General features: G+C 33.7%; 1 protein-coding gene across 1 annotated transcript in view; it reads right to left on the bottom strand.

The window, feature by feature from the left end:
- Nucleotides 1–22298, bottom strand: part of Pld (Phospholipase D) — a 153133-nt gene that overhangs the window by 81258 nt on the left and 49577 nt on the right. The window contains 3 exon segments of the mRNA XM_076448349.1: nt 4600–4665; nt 8627–8747; nt 12889–13017. Coding sequence (XP_076304464.1) covers nt 4600–4665; nt 8627–8747; nt 12889–13017 — 316 coding nt within the window.

The raw sequence follows: 22298 nt of genomic DNA, 5'->3' as shown, positions 1-22298 counted from the left end.
TTAGATAAACAAGTGTTCTTAAAAGACAAGGTGGTAAGTGGAGCCACTGTGGTAGATTCTCTAAATATCATACCTCAGCAAATAGAAAAGATACAAGGTTCTTATTTTATAATTTGTTTGTATTGGCTATTTGAGCTTCTAATTCATTCAAACCATATACACTGTATTGCAGATGTTATAAAACATAATCTATACAAAAGCAAAGACAATGTACTATGTAACACACAAAACCAGAAATTGAGCTTTTTTTTTTTATTATTATTTATTTTTGAAATAACAAATGAAGTAATGTATATTACTAAAACTTGAATTGTAAACTAAAATTTGATGTCAAATTTAATAACAAATATTTGTAAAATAGTAGTTTAATAAAATTCTGAATACAAGTCTATAAAACTTTATGGCATGCTCTCTGATTCCTTTCTATTTAGAAAGGGTTACAAGTGCAGAGAATATTTACTGATATTTATTGATGATTTACCACAGGATTAAACTTCTCTCAAAGAAAAAAGATATATTAATGGTATAAAATACACAAATCTATGTAATAAAACTAATATTTAAATTTCCTTTTGTTGCTGTTAATTTAAAAATAACAATGTCAAAGATAAAAACTGACTGACTTAAATTGAGTTATGTAAAAGGAATTACAAAAATATGTCATAAAATAATTAATGAATCATTCTATCACTCTGACTTGTATTAGACATTTACTCTGAGGAAGGAACTGATTAAATAATGAGTTTATCCTTAGAAGTTGTTTTTCAAGTAACTTTTATCACTTAAAGTTAGATATGGGCAATTAATTTTACTTCCTATGAACATTGATAACATTAATTAGTGTCCTATAAAATAACTGGTTAATCAAAATCACAATTAACACAATTAACAACCCACAAACAATCAAGTAATCAGAATTAGTTTTTGATCATTCCAATTATGTAAGTAAAATATTGCAAATATGATATTTAGTTATTATTTTTGATTAATTCAACTTTGTTCAGCTTATTGATTAGTGTTACAACAAGAAAATAATCAACTAAATGAAACTAAGGTTTCTGATTATTACTATTTTCAATTATTCCAATCATTCAAGTGTTCAAAATACTGTCATTATGATTTCTCCTAATTGTTTTATCAATGAACCCTCTCAACACAGTCACCAACCATGTACAGTCTTTGAAAGTTTTGATACTATTGGACTTGTAACAGATTTGACAGATTATCAGTAAAAATGACTAAGTGATTTACATACAAAAACTCTTATTTTAGAGAAATATTTTTAATAAACTAAATAGAAGATTTGTATGTGAAAACATTGAGAATTTTTTCTTACTAGTCTGAGTACAAATTGATTTTTATGCTAAGATTAAAAATACTTTTCTTCATTTTGAAAATTTCACATTTCATTTGTGTAATCTCTAAAACCACCTAAATACATTTCAAATTTTGTTTTCAGTAAACCTTTTTATCTTATCTGTTATTTTCTCTACCCTAAACAAGATTGGTCAATTTGATCAAGCTTATAACTACCAAAAAAAAACACTATATAAATCTACATTATCCATTTCTCTTTGAAGAATGATTTCTGATTGTAATATGAAACTACGTTCATTTTTCATAAGTTGGTTTTAACTTATAACAGCATACATCTATTTATAATTAAATTTTGTTTAACTGCCATTTGAACCATGTCTGACTGCTTTCCATTCCATTATAAGTTGTAAACCACACAGAGAACACACATCTTATGTTAAGTTATTGAATTACATTACCTACTAGCTACTTGCATACATTTCTCATGAAACATTTCTGTTACATAATTATTTATTTTATTGAATTTAACCTTAATGTATTTAAAGACATCCATATTTTTATATTTTAGTTATTTTTCTAAAAATAAAGAATAAACATGAAAAACAAGAAATAAAATTCTTTCCCAGGTCTTCTTTTTTTTTGCTGTTAGCTGTCAATGACACTTAACCCTACTTTTTCTTCATACTGATGATAGTAAAGTGAATAACTGTTAAATTATTGAAAGCTCAGAATGTTCTACAAGTAGTTTTTCCTAGCCATTTCCAAATATAATGACATCCTTTCTTTCTTTCAAGACAAGCCTTTATGCTGGTAATTTGAGTCTTTAGCCTGCTAGATTTTTTTTTTATGATTTTTTTTTTGCCAACATACAGTTCCGTTACTAAACAGGATAAATTATACTGGATTTCTATAATACTGATATAGTAATTTATTATTTTGGGGTTATTGAAATATATATATAAAACCCCAAAAAATTATTTCATTTTACATCTTCAAATGTCCAAAGTTTCTTGAGGCTTAGCAGCCTTCAACAAGCAGCAACCAAGTACAAAAGTTGAAATACAAGAGATAATTGTTTGTTTTACTTTTTCATTTCTTCTCCTTTCTTTTAAGAAAAATAAGTTTAAAATCTTATTTGTAAATGTGCGTGTGTATATATTTATACACATACACACACAACACATACAGACACACTGTATGACTATTATGCAATTGTATTTTACAAAACATTAATCCACTAAAACAGAGCCAAGATAGGCCACTTCATACAGATTAAAGGTCAGTTTCATACACTTAGATATGGTAACATGAGTGTATGTGCACCACATCATTGTAACTTCTTTCTTAAACAGCAATGGCTGAAAAGTCAATATAATAAAAAAAATATATATATAAATGTATAATGTTATGATATTTGGATTAAACATGTGTTTAAGTTATAATCTGTACTCATTCTAGAAAGAAAAAAAAATTATATTTATATGGTTATATTTATATATTTACAAGATTGGTTAAATCTATCAAGCATATACAGAGATTCCAATATCATAGTGAAAAGACCAGATAAAATAGTTTTTTTTCTTTAAAACATTTGACAGTTATGTGGAAGTTAAAAATCTTCTCATGCATAAAAGTATTATTAAAATGACAATTATTCTCTCTCTCTCTCTCTCTATATATATATATTGCTGAGTCAACATTCTCAAAGAAAAAATGTATGAGAAAATCTTTAATTAAATAATCTTAACCCTTTCATGACAGGTAACAGACCAAATGCCACATGGTTCATTGTCATGCATTCAAAATTTGAACTACTATTTTATGAATTTACGTCAATACTTTTGCTGTCAAATTGTAAATTATAATTCAAATGTTAGGATTATACATTAGTCAATTTCTTAATTTAAAAGTAAATATTAAAAGAACACACTTAAATATTTTTTATGCATCATTTGCTTTGTTGAATGCAGCACCGGATCAAATTACATGTTTGTAATGTCACAATATAAGGTTTATAGTTTCTTATGAATTAGGACATCAAAGTACCAATATTGACAAGCTAGAACATAAAATAAGAACCTCATATCTTTTTAGTTTGCTTAGGTATAACTTATGAATTGAATCCAAAATAATGGCCCCATTTACCTCTTTCCATGTTTGGAAAGAATTTTACATACACTCACTTCTACATATGACATGTGAATAACCAAATGACAGCTTCGAATATCTACCTAGTGGTGTTCCCAGCCATTGTAATTCATTACAAAGTCCCATATTCATTTGAACCAGGGTTTCAATGAGGTAGGTTGTGTCTTTAGTCTGTTTGACGTTTCGAGATTGTTTTTAGACCTACATACAATGCTTAGTACATTATTGTGGCCTTCTATTGTATCCATAGAAGGCATTGTGCTTTGTCGGTACTCTACTGTGTGTGCATGTAGTTTTATTTCTTTACAAAGCTATATGAAGGCCATCAGTGCTAGCAGTCCCTAATTTTGATGTAATAGAGGGCATGAAGCTAATAAATACCGCACACCACCAATTCTTGGACCTCTTACTAATGAGTAGTGTAATTGACTGTCACATTATTATGCACCAAAGGCTGAAAGGGTATGAATCTTCACAGACAATTTTTGGATTTGAGACCCACAATTTGAGATCAAATACCCTAACCACCAGACATCTCCATCAGAATAAAGTTTGAACCAGAAGAGAAACAAAAAATTTTTTAATGGAAAACAATGGAATATTGTACGCCATTTAATATATTAAAACCCTGGATTTTTATTTGTTATAAATAATATAATTTTCAAATATCAAAAGAGAGCTATTCGCAATGTGTGAAAAAGGAATGTGATAAGTGTGTGTGTGATAGGAGGGGTCAAATTTCTATTTCATGGCTCTTTAACAAAATAAGATTGAAGGATATAAAAATTATGCTTTGCCTGAGTAACAAGTTTAATTACATATTCTAATACACTAAACTGCACTCTTCTCAAAGGAGATGTAAACAAATCATAGATGAGGGAATCCCTAGAGAGCAAATGTGACAATTTTCATAGTAGGGAAGATTGAGGAGTTTTTTGTTAAGAATTTTCATACAAAATTAAGAAATTAATACTTGTATATTATTACAATTTGATTTATCAGCTACGTTTTGATACTAAGTACATGGAAAATAAAGTAATTTAATTAAATCTTGAATGTAACTCTTTGAAAGGCTGTGAGAGGTGCAGTTTGACTTGACTAATGTGAAACGATTAACATATTAAACTAACTTACTGTCTCAGGATGACACCTGTAAATGGGTATATCAAGTAAATTCTTCAAATAGTCTTCTAGTTGTGCCTACAAAGAAACATTTCCAGATTTATTTCAGTTGTATGCATAAACACAAATATATATTTTTATGGAACATACCTGCTTAAAATCTATTTGTATTTATACAAAATTCAAAACAACATATGAGAAATAGTATAATTCACTAATGTAGTATTTAAAATTTAAAAAAAAATTACTATAGTTTCAATAGAACATTTACTCTAATACTTCACACAACTTGTATAATCCTACAAGTACAGTATCAATATTATTAATAATCAAACAAGTATTACACTTTTCCATTATTCACCATGAAATGTTACTAATCTTAGATGGTTTCAACTGACTCACATCAATACAAAATTTCACAGAAATTAGGACACATGAAAATTTTCCTTTTATATACAAAGAATTTAGCCACATTTTTATTTGCAATTTTTGTAACACAAGCTAATGCGGTATTTTAAAGAAGTGGAAACCATATTTGTTGATACTTAACAAATAAGATCAAAATTCATAATAATCATAACTCAGGAAGAATTCTGCAAAGGATAATATATATCTAAATAGTCAGACAAAAGATTGAAACAAAGCAAGTAAAATAAAGGATTATAATCTTCATTTTACAATATAAAACACTTGGGTCTAACTCTAAAATACTGATAAAGACTTTTCTCTCTAAACATAATATGCAGTGTAATCTCTATACATGGAAGTAATTTCAACTAGTAAAAAACAAGAAAATACTTCTTATTTGTCCTCAAACTACAGTTCAAACTATGAGAGTTTGTTTGTTTTGGAATTTTGTGCAAAGCTATACGAAGGCTATCTGTGCTAGCTGTCCCTAATGTAGGTGTGTACGATTAGTGGGAAGGCAGCTAGTCATCACCACACACCACCAACTCTTGGGCTACTCTTTCACCAACGAATAGTGGGATTGACCATCACATTATAAAGCCCCCACAACTGAAAGGGTGAGCATGTTTGGTGCAACCAGTATTCAAACCTGCGACCCTCAGATTACGAGTTGAACTCCTTAACCCACCTGGCCATGCCGGGCCTTCAAACTATGAAAGACAAAGTTATAGCACCAATCTTTACTAAGGAGAACATTTACAATTAGAAAATAAAAAAAACAATTTCTTTTAAAATATCAAATAACCTGTATGGAGTGTTCTCATTTTTCATATACTTATAATGGTTTTGTATAATAGCAATATTTGTTGCTTTTTTTTTTTTCCAGTAGAACTCTGCTTGAAGTGACTATCAAGAAGTATGGGTGTTTTTAAGCTGGACCCTACACAATTAAATATCAAACACCCTTTTGATTTAACTTTTATATTTTATCTATTACTTCCTCTAGTCTAACTTTATACTTGTTTCTCCAGATTGTGTAACAAAAGTAAAAGTTGCAATGTGCAAAATAAAATGTATAGTGTTATTATATGGATTGCAAAATTACAAACAGTTTACACTTCTCACCTTTATGCACTTTTTTTCTGTAGTAATTTTATTGTCAGAAGCTTACTCAGTGCTATTCATTTTCTTTTGTCTGGTTTCTGTCTATATTTTATCAGTGTGAAACACTAAGCTCTAAAGTAAAATATTTTTATTCACAAAACAGCCTTGATTATAATACTTCAAACTTTCCAATAATATGAGAGTTTTTGACCTATATATAACTTTGGAATAGTGACAGAATTATGTAAAAGAAATGTATAGCTTGCAATTGGTTATAAAGTTATTGGTATATAAAAGTAAGTGTAGATAAAGTATTCTCAAATGATGAAATATCCAATATGGTGGATTTGCTAAATATCATAGTATCTCAGCAAATAGAAAGGGTAGAAAATATTTTGTATTCTGGCTTACCAGTATTGGACATTTTAGTTTCTAATTTTTACAAAATTATAAACACTGAATTATGGGCATCATAATATGTAATCTGACCAAACCCAGAATGCCATGTACTGCATGACATACAAAAATCAATATTCAGCCTTTTTTTGTTTATATTTATTTGCTTTCAAATAAAGACACTAACTTGTATACACTGCTGCCCAAAATCTTAAGGCCAATGAACAAAGAAATAATATGCATTTTGCATTGTTAGACTCAACCACTTATTTGAGTAGAGCTTTGAAAGATGAAAATAAGAAAAGAAAAAACTTTTTAGCATTTAATAGGGAAAATGTGAACACTATGAAATTAGCCTAAATACTAGATGGTCAAAAGTTTAAGACCATACTAAACACGTAACGAAATTTAGTCATTTGTGTTTAAGCAATAATGTTGTCAACATCTCCCATTGATATCTCCCATATTACACTGGGTAAAAACATGGCAAAGGCTAAAATATTGACAGAGTTTGAACGTGGCAGAATTGTCAAGCTGCAAAAGCATGGTCTCTCTCAACATGCCATTGCTGGTGAGATTGGGCATAGTAAAACTGTTGTTGCAAATTTCTTAAAAGAGGGATATGGAATGAAAATTTCAAGTGGTCGGCCCAAGAAAATTTTGCCGGCGTTGAGCAGGAGGATTAGACAGGTTGTCTGGCAAGACATCAGCCATCGTCGAACCAGATTAAGGCCCTTATGGATGCAGAATGCAGCTCAGGAACAATAAGACGGCATCTACAAAAGAAAGGCTTTAAAAACCGTAAACGTCTTCAAAGGCCACACCTCCATACATACAATGAAACAGCTTGGTTAAACTTTGCTGAGAAGCACCAAACATGGAACGTAGGAAAGTGGACGAAAGGTTTGTTCTCTGATGAGGAAAAATTTAACCTGGATGATCCAGATGGCTTCCAACATTACTGGCACGATAAAGATATCCCACCGGAGACATTTTCTACACGACACAGTGGAGGTTCCATCATGATCTGGGGTGCTTTTACCTTCCATGGGACAATGGAGCTTCAGGGGTGTCAAACAGCAGCCAGCTACATTAACATGCTGGAGAGAGCATCCTTATTGACTGAAGGCCCTCGCTCATGTGAAAATGACTGGATCTTTCAGTAGGACAATGCTGCAATCCACAATGCCTGCAGTATAAAGGACTGTTTCATGGCAAATAACGTGATTCTTTTGGACCATCCAGCACGTTCACCCAAACTGAACCCCATTGAAAATGTTTCAGGTTGGATGACAAGGGAAGTCTATAGAAATGAACATCAATTCCAAACAGTGCATGATCTTCGTGAAGCCATCTTCACCACTTGGAATAACATTCCAGCCAGTCTTCTGCAAATGCTTATATCGACCATGCCAAAGCGAATGTTTGCAGTTATTCGCAATGATGACCTTGCAACTCACTACTGAGACCTCTTGTTGGGCATTTCCTACCCTGTTTAGGACTTCTTTTTGGTATGGTCTTAACATTTTGACCAGCTAGTATTTAGGCTAATTTCATAGTGTTCACATTTTCCCTATTAAATGCTAAAAAAGTTTATTTTTATTTTTCCCTTTTCATATTTTCATCTTTCAAACCTCTACTCAAACAAGTGGTTGAGTGTAACAATGCAAAATGCACATTTTTTCTTTATGTTCATTGGCCTTAAAATTTTGGCCAGCAGTGTATAATACTGAAAGTTGAATTATAATCTACAATTTTATGTCAAATGTATTGACATACACATCTAAAATAATAGTTAAATAAAGTGGGAAATGCAAGTCTACAAATATGATGATATGCCCTCTCATTCCTACCATCTTGATAGGATTAACTATTATGTGGCATTCAACATTGACAAGACCAAGTATCATCTGCTGTCATAAACATAAGTCTAAAAGAAAATCATTTATATAAGCTTAGGAACATGTTTTATGATTTCATACATACTTTGAAAGGAGAACTCAGATGTAGAAATGTATGTGTAGAATATCTCTGAAAATATATTAATGAATAATCAATACAATTTTCTTTCACTTTGCTTAGCTAATAATAAATTTTGAAATATCCAACATAGAATTCAAACTGTGCTTACCCGCCTTCTATCAAGAAAATCATGAGGTATCAGAGCTTCTGGTCGTTGAGGGAAGCGTGGAAGACTTTTTTTACCTTTCTTTTTGCAAACTTTATGATAACTCTGCCTACGTTCTTGATGTCTACAAAAAATGTGAATCATCTTAAAGATTTAGAGAGTGTTTCATAACAAAATATTAAAATTATGTTTTCTAATAGACATTTATGAATATACAATTCAAAATCAGAATTTCAGAAAACATACCAGTATTCAAGTAATAATTCTGAATGTTAATATGACTTTTGCAATATTTACTACCATTCTGAGACAATGCCTAAAGATCTACTAAAGTATTATTTAAAAAAAAATTCTTTTAAAAGTTCATACATCCACCAGAACAATCCATTTATGTTTTATTTCTCCCCCTCCCCTCATATTTCATAGCTAATCGAAATAAATTTTGTAAAACTAAACTTGACCAACAAAGGCAGAAAAGTGCAGCTGAAGTAGTCAAACATTGGTAAATTCCTTTGTCAGCCAACTAAAATAAAGATTGTTCATGAAGTAAATTTGTGGTGTATTCATGAAATTATTAGTAGCTCCCCAGTAGCAAAATGGTATGTCTGTAGACTCACACTGCTAAAAACTGGGTTTTGATACCCATCATGTAGCTTTGTGCTTAATTCTAAACATATAATTATTAGTAAAAATCAGTTGGATAAAAAAAATTCTAATATACAGAAAAGCAAGTGTGTTTTGACAACACTGTTTCAATAATGAATTTTATGTTATGTGGTTTAGCAACAAAATTATAACCTAATATTGTTGTTATTTATGCATTGAAAGTGTAAAGTGAAATGTAGAAGCAACAATACTGAAAAAAAAAATCTTGATTTCTTAATTTAGTCTGTTGATTACAGAGGTTTGTTTTTTTTATTAAGACCATTGGTGACATAACAGAAAATACCTTAATTCAGAAATGACTGAAGTTAAAAACTGAATCAGTATTTTTAATTTCATAATGACACTTATGCACTTGGCAAAGCAAACCTACATTACATTTCTATTTTAGGCTTATTATACCAACACTCACTACACAAATATGGTTTTATGGTTCCCTTCCCTCACAGCCCTGATGCACCAAGTCACTAAAATCTTAATGGACAGACAGTAATCGAATTATTCTATCTGAATAAATGCATTTTGACTTTTATGACTTCTCCTATTTCAAGACATCAAAAGCATTAAGTAATGTGACACACACTGACTTTTACATAAATTAGATACTTGTATACAAATACATCTTAGCTCCTTAAATTATATACATCTGATATCTGAAAACTGCTTTAACTCTTTTTAACATGAAGAAAAATTTACTTATCCAAGTATTTTTAATACCTCCAACTCTCCTGGAGTTCTAAGAGACCTTGACATTACTTAATTTTTGTAATACTTATTGCTGTATTAAAAACATTAATACTAGAAATAAATAATCTTATAACACCAAGATGTAATTTATATTTAGTTAAACACTCAATATTTCATTTTAGAACTTCTTCAAAAGCATTCACTAAAACAAACTGACAGTACAAAGTTACATATATTTTGCATTGTCAGTCTCATTTAATGAATGCTCCTGAGGAAGTTGTAAAGTAAAATAATAGGTATTTAATCAAATAAAAACAACATATTAGTGTTATGAAGTCATTTCTATAATGACTTCATACGATTATTATTAACAATGTTTCACTCTCTCAATATGGACTTTATCAATTTCACCATCCAATGGACCTCTTTGTAACTGTTTACACTCTCCCTCAACTCACATATTTCCCATTTCCTAGATACATTTCTAATGTTTGTTTTCAATACCTATGTATATTGCTCGGGGAGACAGTATATATACATAATGTCGCTTTGTGGAATGGGCTGCACCTGTCGAAAACACAGGTGGGTGGGTGGGTGTGTGTGTGTGTGTGTGTGTGTGTGTGTGTGTGTCATAACTGGCAGTTGCCATCTAATCTACAAAGTTTCATCAATTTATATTTTTTTTGTTATTTTCTCTGTCCTCTCTCTATACAGGATCAGTCAATTTAACCAACTTTATAAAAACCACCAGAACTAAATATAAATTACCATTTTTTGTCCTTACTACAATGAGTTCATATTGTAACACAAAATTACATTTGTTTATTCTAAGTAGCTTTAAAGCTCTTAACAGTTTACATCTATTTATTATTAAATTTTACTGGTTTATTGCCTTTTGAACCATGTCTAACTACTATTTGTGCCATTAACTCAATGATCTCCAGCTGCTTAATGGTAAAAAAAGGTACTTCTCGTAGAAGTTTAAGTACATGAACTACAACTACTTTTATACATTGCACCTTTCTATTTCTGACATGCACAAGTTTCACAAAGGCTAAGCCTTGGTAAGTTATTGTAAATACCTGCAAACAGTGCACAATTTTGGGCTAAAATACAAAATGCACACTATACAAAGGAACAATATTCTTTCAGTATTTTTCTGGTGAAACTTTCAGTCTGAATGCTACCTCAACACATCTTACATTCTTATGTAACCACTACCATCAATGTTGGATCATATGAAGTAAAAAAAAAAACCAAAACATCCAAAGAACCAAAAAAAAAATTATGAATAAACAGAAGTCTCAACTCCTGAAATTTATTTTTCAGGCTTCAAGTAATTCATATATAATGAATTCATTTTGCCAAACATAATGCTGGTATTTGCTAATAATGATCTGTCAAAATACAACTGGTCAAAACTTTTTTTGATTTTTTAGGAGCTTTACAAGCAGAGTTCTAACATGATTTCACTATCCCATGCCACAATACATTTACAACAGCATTGAATCATAACTATTTTCCTAGCTTTATCCACAGGGCATTGTTCAGAAACATATATACACAAATTACAGATAGTCATAAGTTCAGCTTTTGTTTGTTCATTAAGTAATGCATTAAATTGTTGAAAATGATATTCACTTACATGTACACATACAATTACTATTCATACAACAATACACCTCTCACCAAACAAAGGTTGACGAGCTGCTAAAATTGCTCTGCTTACTGTACATAGGCATGTTCCTAGTATTTCAGGCCAAAACATATACTGTGTATTATTTATGGTACACCTTTGTTTAAATAAGCAAATTTCTGAGTACATATTAACGAGTTACATATTTTACATATGAATGAAACACTACAGCACAATTTTTCAAAATTTAAATAACAACAATAATTAACTTTTGGGAAAGAATTTTCTTGAAAACTTTTCACTATACACTGTTTTGTCATTTCCTAACTAACGTGTAAAAATGTGGAACTTGGGTAAAAAAAAAAATTAGTAAAAATTTTAAAAAGGCATAGTAACTAAATTCAAAGGTGAGTGTTATCTTGACAGATCAGGACCAGAAGAGTAAAAGTTTGGCAATGGAAACAAGCCTGACATCAAACATGTACATATACAACCAGCACTGCTCATTTTTAAGATAACAAATCCCACTTGTCAACAGCAGGTAACTAATTAATAAGTAAGTTTAGTTACTGTAAACATACACTGTGCACCAATTTTGAGGAGATGTTCTTAATGATGTATCACACTAAACCATAATGAATCACAAAATCTTGAAACACTATATATTAGAGAGATCTCATGGCATTCACTAGTTGCTAAAGATAAAAATATTCATAGATATTTCATCAAATATCTACATGCTAGCTTTTTGTGACTGCAATTTGACATCTTCTAAACATCAACTACTAGTGTGTTTGTTGTATCCAAGCTGGCCTGATAATCTATAGGTGAAAAACCTTGTTAGCACTGCAAATAGTAGAAACAGATAGTGTGGTTGACATATTGTGATACACTATTAGAAACATATAATCAATTTGAAAATAAGGGAAATTTTAGTTTTGTGGTTATTACTGCTTGCTCAAATGTACGTTCTATACAAAAACTTGTTCTATGAAATTAGCACAGTTTTACATTAAATTTAGGAGAGGAGCTAAACACATACATTACTGTAGTTTAAAGACAGTAATCAGATGCTAATATTGATACAAATGATATCAAAATACCTTTTACAGAAAAATAAGAGTATTATGAATAACAAATATATAAAAACTATACAAGCAAAAGAAGGGTTAAATAAATTGCAAAAAAAAAAAAAAAGACACATCATGAAGAAAAACATTTTTCAAAATAATGTAATAGATGTTTTACCAATAAAAAGTTCTGTATTATTATGACTTACTGTTTAGTGCCAATAGGTATTGCCATCTTTGCACGGTAAAGTCTAAGATGCTTATGGAGCTCATGAAAATGTTTGTATCGTCTTTTGACAGTCCAATAGAAGTTGCCATGTTGAATCTCAATAATGTACCTGTATAACACATACATCTCAATAATAATAAATCCAATACAAATTAAACAGATACATAACAATTCTTACTTGTTTGCTTCAATGAAAATGGAATGAGGTCATTACTAGTTGCTACTACATACAAAGTCTTCTGTTTTATCCTTATTTATCTTAAGATCAAAATTTACACAGGTAATCACAAAAAATTTACATTGCAAAAGTAAAGACAACAATGGATGTAATGTTAAAAAAGTAAAAAAAGCACGTTAAAAACAATAAAAATATCGAGAATAACATAAATGAGCAAAAAAAATATTTTTTTCTCACTTTGTATCTTTCCTACATGAACAATGATTATGCTATAATATGACCTAAAAATATTTGTTACCATGCATTATCACAATAATGTAAACAAATTTAAAGTTTTTAAATGATCTTGTGTCTTCCAGTGCTTGAATAACATTTACAATATCTCACAAACTAGTGTATACACTATCAGTACTTTATCTATAATCAATGCCATTGTGTAAACTTCATACAAATGCACTCATCATTAGCTTGAACATATGACAGGAAGTTTAAGTTTGGTTCTGTATAAGTTTTACAGCCTTTTCTTCCACCATTGATGGTGTTATAAGTGATAGCCTTATTACATCAGTGCAATTGCCATTACAGACAAACAGAAAAAAACTTAACAAAAAATAAGTGCATGATAACACAAAGGTAAAAAATAAAAAAAAACATTCAACAAAAAGAACAAAGAAACGAAAACTTATCTTCTTTTGATTATTTTCCACCTTTTTGATAAAACCATACCAAAGATTAAAAAAAAAATTATCATTTAGGTTTGAAATATCACTAAATACTACTCACAAAAATAGCTAGAATTCCACACTGAATAGATGGAAGGTCAGTGTGAGGGAAAGAAAGACACAGACTTTTAAAGAGTCTGAAGGACACTCTCTATGATTAGACAGATTCTAAGATCTCATATAGGAGACCAATACTTCTGAACCAGGTATACTCTTTGCCCATCGTAGAAAGATGTCACACATATGGGCAGAAAAAACTGAGGAGCATATCCAAGTTGAAGAGAACTAAAGCCAAATTGTGATCTAAATCATAAAATATTTATGAAACTCCATCCCAGAAAATATAAGCAGGTAAAAGTGAAAGGAGGTCCCTAGGTGTAGAGTAGTTAGGTAGCAAGAGACCATACATGACAAGTCAATTATATCCAAAACCCATGCCACTGGAAACCAACATCCATGCAGGAGTAGAACTGAGGATCATACATGTGGTACATCAACTACAATTCAAAATCCAGACATCAGGTATCAGTATCTATGTGGAGGTAGGAAAAAGGATCATACCATCAGCAAATCAACTACAATCCAAACAAGTAATAACAAAAAGAGAAAAAAAAAAGGCCCTGTAAAGAAAATAAAGAATAATAAAAAATAACTTATCCAGTCAAAGTCTCACTGAATTCTGAAGTATGGCCACAGGCAGAAGATAATAGCCTGAAAAGGAAGAAACTGTGATCTATGTAAACTGGGATAACAAAAATAAGATGCCAATGAAAAGGTAATGTATCAAATTTGATGACAAGACACCATAACAGGAAGAAAGTGATATAGAGGATTACACCATTCAAGTTAAAAGCCAAACTCAACTGGTGAGAGTGGATGAAGAAAGATTATGAACAGAAGATGGCTTCCAAGGAATGAAAATGTGGGAATAGGTGCCATGGAAGAAACTGTGTGGGCAACATAACAGCACATACAGGACATGGAAGTCTATCTCTATCAGGCTGAGGATAAAGGTAGGAATTGTACAGATGGGAGATAGTGAGGAAATAATAATTCAGATAAAGCAGAAGATATGCAGAATGACAGAGTACATCAAATATTAATGGCAAATAAATCAAATCTTTGACATCCACAGACTCAGAGGAGAAGGATACAAATCTTAAGGAAAATAAAGAAAAAAGGAAGTGAAGAGTGATTTGAACATAAACAAAATGAAGCATTGAAGGACTATATTAGTATTCCAATGCAGAAGGGCAGCCAACTGTGACAAAGGACAAATTTGGAAGGAATTCATCAACAGGGAAAGAATAGGCGAGGTAAAGGCTTTATAGTATTCAGAAAAAGGAAAGATGCAAAATAATCCATGATCATGGAGACAGAGACTGCCAATTGAAAAGCCATGCAAGGATGTCTGCAATACATCAAAAAGTGGGTTGGGCATTAGAAAACCTTTGACCAAGAGATCAATGGCAAGTTGGTTGGTTGGTTTGGCATTTTATGCCACAAAGCAATTGGTCTATCTGCACCAAACATCAGGTTGAAAGTTAAAATAAAAAGAAATATTATGATGACTAACGGCTAAGTTCAAACATCAGCGTAAGTCACCTGAAAATGGCCTTTCCAGTCCCGATTTCAAATTAATTGATGTTACAACCATTTTTTAAATTTCAAATCGAACTAGGAATCACACTAAAAATGGTCAAATTTATAAATTAATAGATTAAATAGCATTAAAAAGATTAATGGCCTTTAAAAAACTAAAAACATTTGTAAGGTGGCTAGTGTCACCAGTGTCAATGACACTGTCTAACATTATAAATAAACCTTGGGACAAAACATGTTTAAAATTGTGTTATCATTACAATTCTCAATGATGGCAAGAGGGTAAAATGTGGCTTATTGTGACCTGAGCGTCACACAGACAACACATTCATGCATCAGTCTCAGATAAAAGAAAACGATGGGTTCCAAACTATGACCAAAGCGTAGTCTATTTAGGACAATTTCCTCTTTCCGATCCTGACAGAAGCAGGATGGCCAAAGCCCAATAGAGGGTTTTATTTGGAAAAGCATGTTTTCACATTGTTCACTCCAAGTCCACTGCCACCTGGCATGGAGTCAAGCCCTGAATAAAAGACCATAGTCCATGTATGGAACAGGCACAGCAGTGATAGTGCCAGAGCAGACAGATTTAGCTGCAGTGTCATGAGCTCGTTCCCATGAATACCAACATGGCCTGGTATCAAGAAAAACTGGATAGAAGCAAATGTTAAAAAGAAAATGGCCAGTCAGTTTTGAATATCGGTGAGAACAGGGTGTGAACTAACATGCGGTGAGAACAGGGTGTGAACTAACATGAAGTGATTCCAGGGCCAGTACGGAACTAAGCAATTCAATATAAATTGTACAATTTGAGTACTGCTTAGCTTCTATGTGATTCAAGACAAGAGAAATGGCATATAGTGAACACAAACTGTAGAGGGGAGTCTGCATGCAGCCACTGAACCACAATAAACCATGGCAGAGCCCACAGAATCAGCTGATTTTGAACCATCCATATGAACAGAAATGGAAGGATGGTTTGAAAGATATTCAGCAAATAACAGATAGTACTTTTAATTGGGAGTATCTACTTTTCTCAAATGACTAAATGAAAGGTCACATCTGGGACTGTAATAAGCCATGGTGAGATAGGCTGACCAGTTGATACAAAAATGTTATCCAAAGACAGACCCAATTCATCCAACTGCACCTGGACAGGAAGGCCAAAAGGAACAATGGCAGATTGTCCATCTTGAAAAAGCATGGTCCAGTAAGAAAGAAAAACACAACCACAGGTGGGATGCTGTGGTAGAGATTGAAGTTTTGAAGCAAAGAGTAAAGATAATTGCAAACAGCAGAGGCATAGAGGAGGTTCATTAGACTTGATGTAAAAGCTCTGGAGTGGGGAAGTGCAGAAAGTCCCTGATGATGAATGGGGACCAGCATCTTCAAGTCCAAGGACCTGGCGGAGCCATAGACCAGTGACCCATGGTCTAGTTTTGATCAAGTAAGAGCACGATATATCTTTAGCATAGAACATCAATCTGCTCCCCAAGTGGTGGAAGAGAGGACAATGAGGATGTTCAGTACTCTTGTATATTTGACTCATAGCTGCTTGATGTGTGGTTTAAAGGTCAGCTTACAGTCAAAGACAAGCAAGGTCCAAGAACTTTGTCTCAGGGACCACAGGTAACACAACTTTACTTTCAGAATCAGAGTGAATACCCCATCAGTGGCAAAAGTGTATGCAAACAGTTTTAGAGAAAAAGAGAAGTTAAAAATGTTTGTTGTGGTCCACTTCAGTAAATGATTGAGGGCAGTCTGTAGCTGCCGCTCAATATATCTTGTGTTCGACGACTGACATGAGATGTGAAAGTCGTCAACATACAGCCTGTATGCAACAGTAAGATGGAGTTATTCAGTGATGGCATTAATATTTATACCAAAAAGTGTGACACTCAAAACACAGCCCTGATGGACACCAAGTTCCTATAGAAACGAACGGGAAAGTTTCAAACCCACATGAACTTGGAATCGCCTGTCAATGAAAAAATTGTTAATAAAAATAGGGAAATAACTGTGTATCCCATATAAATGGAAGTTTCAAAAAAATGTCATACATTTCTGTAGTATGATAAGCATCCGTCAAAGAATATTGATACAAGATGTGTTTGTTTGAGAAAGGCTTTTCTGACCGATGTTTCAAGTCAAATCAGGTGGTCCATGGTGGAGCACTGTCATTGGAACCCACACTGGGTGGGCAAGAGGAGGTTGTTTGACTTGAGGAACCAAACAAGATGAGCATCAACCATCCCCTTTAAGGTCTTACAGAGACAGCTCGTCAAAGCAATTGGATGGTAGTTTGAAGGAATCTTGGGATCCTTCCCTGGGTTAGAGAAAAGTAAGACAATAGTCTGGTACCAGGAATCAGGAAAAACATTCTCCTGCCAAATCTGGTTAAAAACAATTAAAAAAATAGCTCGAGAAGCAAGAGATAGATGGCACAGCATCTAGTAGTGTACATCATCAGGTCTGACCAATGAAAGGCCACCAGTGTAAAGGGCAATTATGAGATACACAATCAGCTCGAAAATAAAGAGGTAATCACTCTGCCCAAGTTTTGATGGCTAAGAAGGTGGAGGATGAAGCAGAAGTGCTAGATACCTAGCAAAAGCTTTCACCTCGATTACTGGTGATGCTCTGAGTATCAGCTTCTTCCTGGCCATCAGAAAGCAAGTTCAAGAGGAAGACAGAATTACATTGCCAACTGACCTTTTGAATATTGTCCCTTATGACTTTGGAACTGGTAGTAGAAGGCATGCTGGTTGTGAACTTAATCCAAGATTAAGGCTTTGATGCCTTACCCACCAAGCATGTCCATAGGCCTTTTGGAAAGCAATGTGGTTTGAGAGTGTGGGATATCTACAAAAAGTACCCCAGACCTGATTTTGAGCCTTCCGTGCCATGTGGCAGGCAGGATTTCACCATGAACAAAGATATCATGGAAAATGCATTGAGATTTTAGGAATACATTGAGCAGCTGCCTGTATAATACAGTCAGTTACTGCTGCCATGCAGTTGTCCACTGATGGCTTACAGATGATGGCAAGATCAAGTTCTGCGAGAGCCAATTGGCTTAATCCAGCTTCCATCAGGACACACAGATCAAGTGGCATTGACCATGGCTAGTCTCTCTCAAGGTGCATGAAAATAAGTATAAGAACCAGCACTGAAAAAGAGAAAGGTTGCAATCTGAGAGCATATGCTCTATGAAGCAACCCCTCCTACCAATATCAGTATCTTCCTAGAGGGGATTATGTTCATAATGGTCTCTCGGGATTAAAAGGGAGATGGCAACTGTTCAACAAGAACATGAAAGTCTGATTGATCATACGTCTCTTCAGGAGACAGGTAGAGAGAACAAACAGTGATGGTATGACCAAAAGAAACAGAGGGCTACGGCCTTCAAGAGTGTGTCAAGTGGCAAAGACAGGGTGAGCACATGCTGATTGACTAACAGTGCTAAACCTCCATGCACTCATCCATCTCACAGTCGGTCATTTCTGTACTAAGATAACTGCTGCAAGGTGACTGTGTCAGCAAAATTCAGAAAGACGTGCAGGAAGGTAGGAAGCAATCAATGCTTTGAAGTCATCGAGATTAGAATGTAAACCTTGTATCAAGGTGGCCATATTTATTTATGTGTAAGCAAATTGGGTGGAGAGCTCTTCTGTTTTCAACCACATCTTTTTTCTGTATTTTCTTAATTTGAGGGAGGTCTGTCGACCTCCATGAATCCTGCCCTGGGTTGACTGGGCAGACCTTTGTTGTTGGAAGAGGATTCCAGCAACTTAGGACATGAACAAATGATCAATTTGCATCTTGGAATGGGAGAAGAAGATGTATCTGAGGAAATGCCTGTACCCAGAACCAAAGAAAGTGGATCTTGGGGTTTGCTGGAATGAATGTTAGGGACAGAGATAGCTATTCACATTGATTTATCAACTTTTTTAACCATGGAGGTCAAAAGACACTTCATATGGTTTGAGAATGATTCTTTTGGAGGAACAGGGAAATCTGTCTGCACTCCCACTGTAGTAGTGGAACAAAGTTCAGCAACATATGTCTGTAACAAAGTGGTGGACAGCAACTTTCGAGCCTCTGAGTAAGTAATGTTTTGAACCATTTTCAAATGTTGCACCTCTTTTTCTTCCAACCATTTAGGGCAAGAGCCATTGCAATTAATGCAATGAGGGTCCGTTTCACACTCATAGGCATTGTGGTCATTGCCACTGCAAATGACACACACATGAAGGAACTACGACAATGTTTTTGAGTAACCAAACAACTGACACTGGAAACATCTGAGAGGGTTTGGAATGTATGGCTGTACCTTGCAATTAAGATAACCTGCCTTAATGGTGGCTGGTGGGTGCGGTGATGTAAATATTAAAATGAGGACATTTGTCAACATCATAATTCCATCTTTACAAGTGGAGATACACCTCACTGCAAAAAATCCTTGGGTGGAGAATCCAGCAAGAATCTCTGGCTCAGGTATGTTTTTCAAACCCCTCTCAACAATAACTCCTTATGATGAATTCAAAGAAGCATGGGGCTTTGGTATATCCCCAATCACCTTTGAATGTAAAAAAGTTCACTGTGTTTAGATGTGGATGTTTTCGCCAATATATCACCAGAGCAAAGGTTTTTTTGATTGATTTTGAAGAGCCAGCAAGTCCCTCTAGTCTCTTCTGAATAGAAAAAAGGGAGACATTTGCCCTAAAGGTTTGCCTGAAAGAAAATGTAATATAAGAAAACGAGGTACAGGTGTTACACATGTTAAAGATTCTGAGCAGCAATCTTCAAGATGTGGTCGTTTACCTGTGGACTTTTTTTCACTATTTTATTTATGTTTTTATTTGGGGAATCCATAATGAAAAAATAATGTTTTGGCACTCACTGACCCCACCCACCATGCAGCCATGCAAAGGAAAACACAACAATGCCAAATAAGAACATGTCAAGGTTTTGTAAGTACTATACCCAAACACTAGCATCAGATACAATGTCCTCAACACCTGTTGAGATCATCCAACATTGGTACTTGGTTGAACCCTAGCCCAAATGGACCAGCCAACTGACCCTATGAGGGTCACTCCTCGGCTACCCGTCTACAGGAATTCAAAGCCAAAGTGGTGCATTTGGGTTGGACCCCTCAACCACCAGGATCCCCTCCTCTCCTTCATGGGTCACCACTTATGGTAAACACATGGGTGTATGTTTAGATCCCAGAGCAGGTAAAATGAAAGAACAGAACCTTCCCTGGGAGGTTCTCTCACCTCGTACAGGAATCCACACTGAGGTGATATCAATGGCAGAACATGTTCCATTTACATTTATAAACTTATATGGAGGAATGGTAAATGAAATAAGTAAGAAAAGAAGATGCTTGTTGGATGAAGCACCTGTGACCAACTATGACAAAAAGTAGATGAAGTTGAACAAAGAGGTTGCATAGGGGTATGCCTAAGCTGGAGAAACCAAATCACAGCTGGGAAGGCCAGTAAGAATCAATCAGAAGGATTTGACATAAAATGGCATGGATGATTAAAATCACCCAATGAAGAAGTCAAATGGGAAAATAACTGTATAGGTATTTGTTGGTCCTGGCTGGAAGCATTGATAGCAAGAAGATGAGGAACCAGAGACCAAAAAAGGGCAATTTGCGGTTTAGAAAGATGACAAAAGGACGATGTGAAAAGTATTCCATTGGAGGCAAAGTGACTAAAAAACAAAATGATCTGAAGACCACTTTCACATAGGTTCTCTGGATGAGAAAGCTAATCTGCAACAAAACTGAAAGCACTCAGAACATGATATGCAATGATATGAATCAGAATCTAATATATGAATATAGAAGGATTGAGATAACCAGCCACTGTAAAACTGTCAGAATAGATCATTATCAGATTATGTCTGGCCAGATGGAGAAAATGAACCAAAGAGCAATGTATAGTGAGATGTCGATTTGAAGCTTCCTGTTGATTGATTCAGGTCTCCCATCCCTGAAGAGATGCATCCATGAACATGTGTAAATCTGTACAAGAAGCAATCAGGACACCCATCAACATGTGATGCTTGTCCAACCACCAAAGCAGATTGTCAACAAAGGTAGAAGGAAGAGTATTAAGAGTTGTCAAAAAGTCCTTGCAAAAGCCTACTGAAGATCCTGTGTATGAGCCCAACCTAAGGAGATAAAGGGTTGAGATGAAAGACCATATTTCCAAATGCAATAAAACCTCATGAGCTGTAATAGATGGAGCATTAAGAGCATACTGAATTGAGAGCTTCATCACACAAAACTGAAGAGGAGAAATTTGGGCCTGACTAAGATGAGTGTTGAAACAGTACACAAATGAGCAAAATTATGACAGATCACAGAAATGACTTTTCCAACTTGATTAGCCAACCAACTCGAGCTACCTCCAGGAGCAACTGATGAGTGTGATGGGCAGACTACTGTTCAGAACAAGCTAACAGTAGCCAGTCATCCACATAATGATGAAAGTACAACCCAAGAACATATGACAAGTTAACACTCTGACCTTTCAAAAAGAAACATATGGGGCTGAAGCAAGCCTGAAGGGCAATTATGCATAACTCATAAATCTTTCTGTAGACAAGATCATGACTTAAGAGATATGGGGACATGCAAATAAGTATTTCTGACATCCATCTTGGTCATCCATAAAAGGTAAACCTGATGGGAAGTCCACCAGTCTCCAGTTTTCTTGGAAACAACAAACAGCCTGGAATAAAAGCCTAAATAAAAATGGTGAACAGATTTGATGATGTGTTGAGACAGAAAGTCTTGTACCTCCTATAACAGATGCTAGCTGGTGTTAGGATTCTAGGGCTTTAGGAAAGAAAATGGGTACATGAGAC

Source organism: Tachypleus tridentatus, chromosome 8, assembly GCF_004210375.1.
Source record: "Tachypleus tridentatus isolate NWPU-2018 chromosome 8, ASM421037v1, whole genome shotgun sequence".
Lineage (NCBI taxonomy): Eukaryota > Metazoa > Arthropoda > Merostomata > Xiphosura > Limulidae > Tachypleus > Tachypleus tridentatus.
Note: the sequence above shows the minus strand (reverse complement) of the source record. Positions and strands in the feature narration are given on the sequence as shown.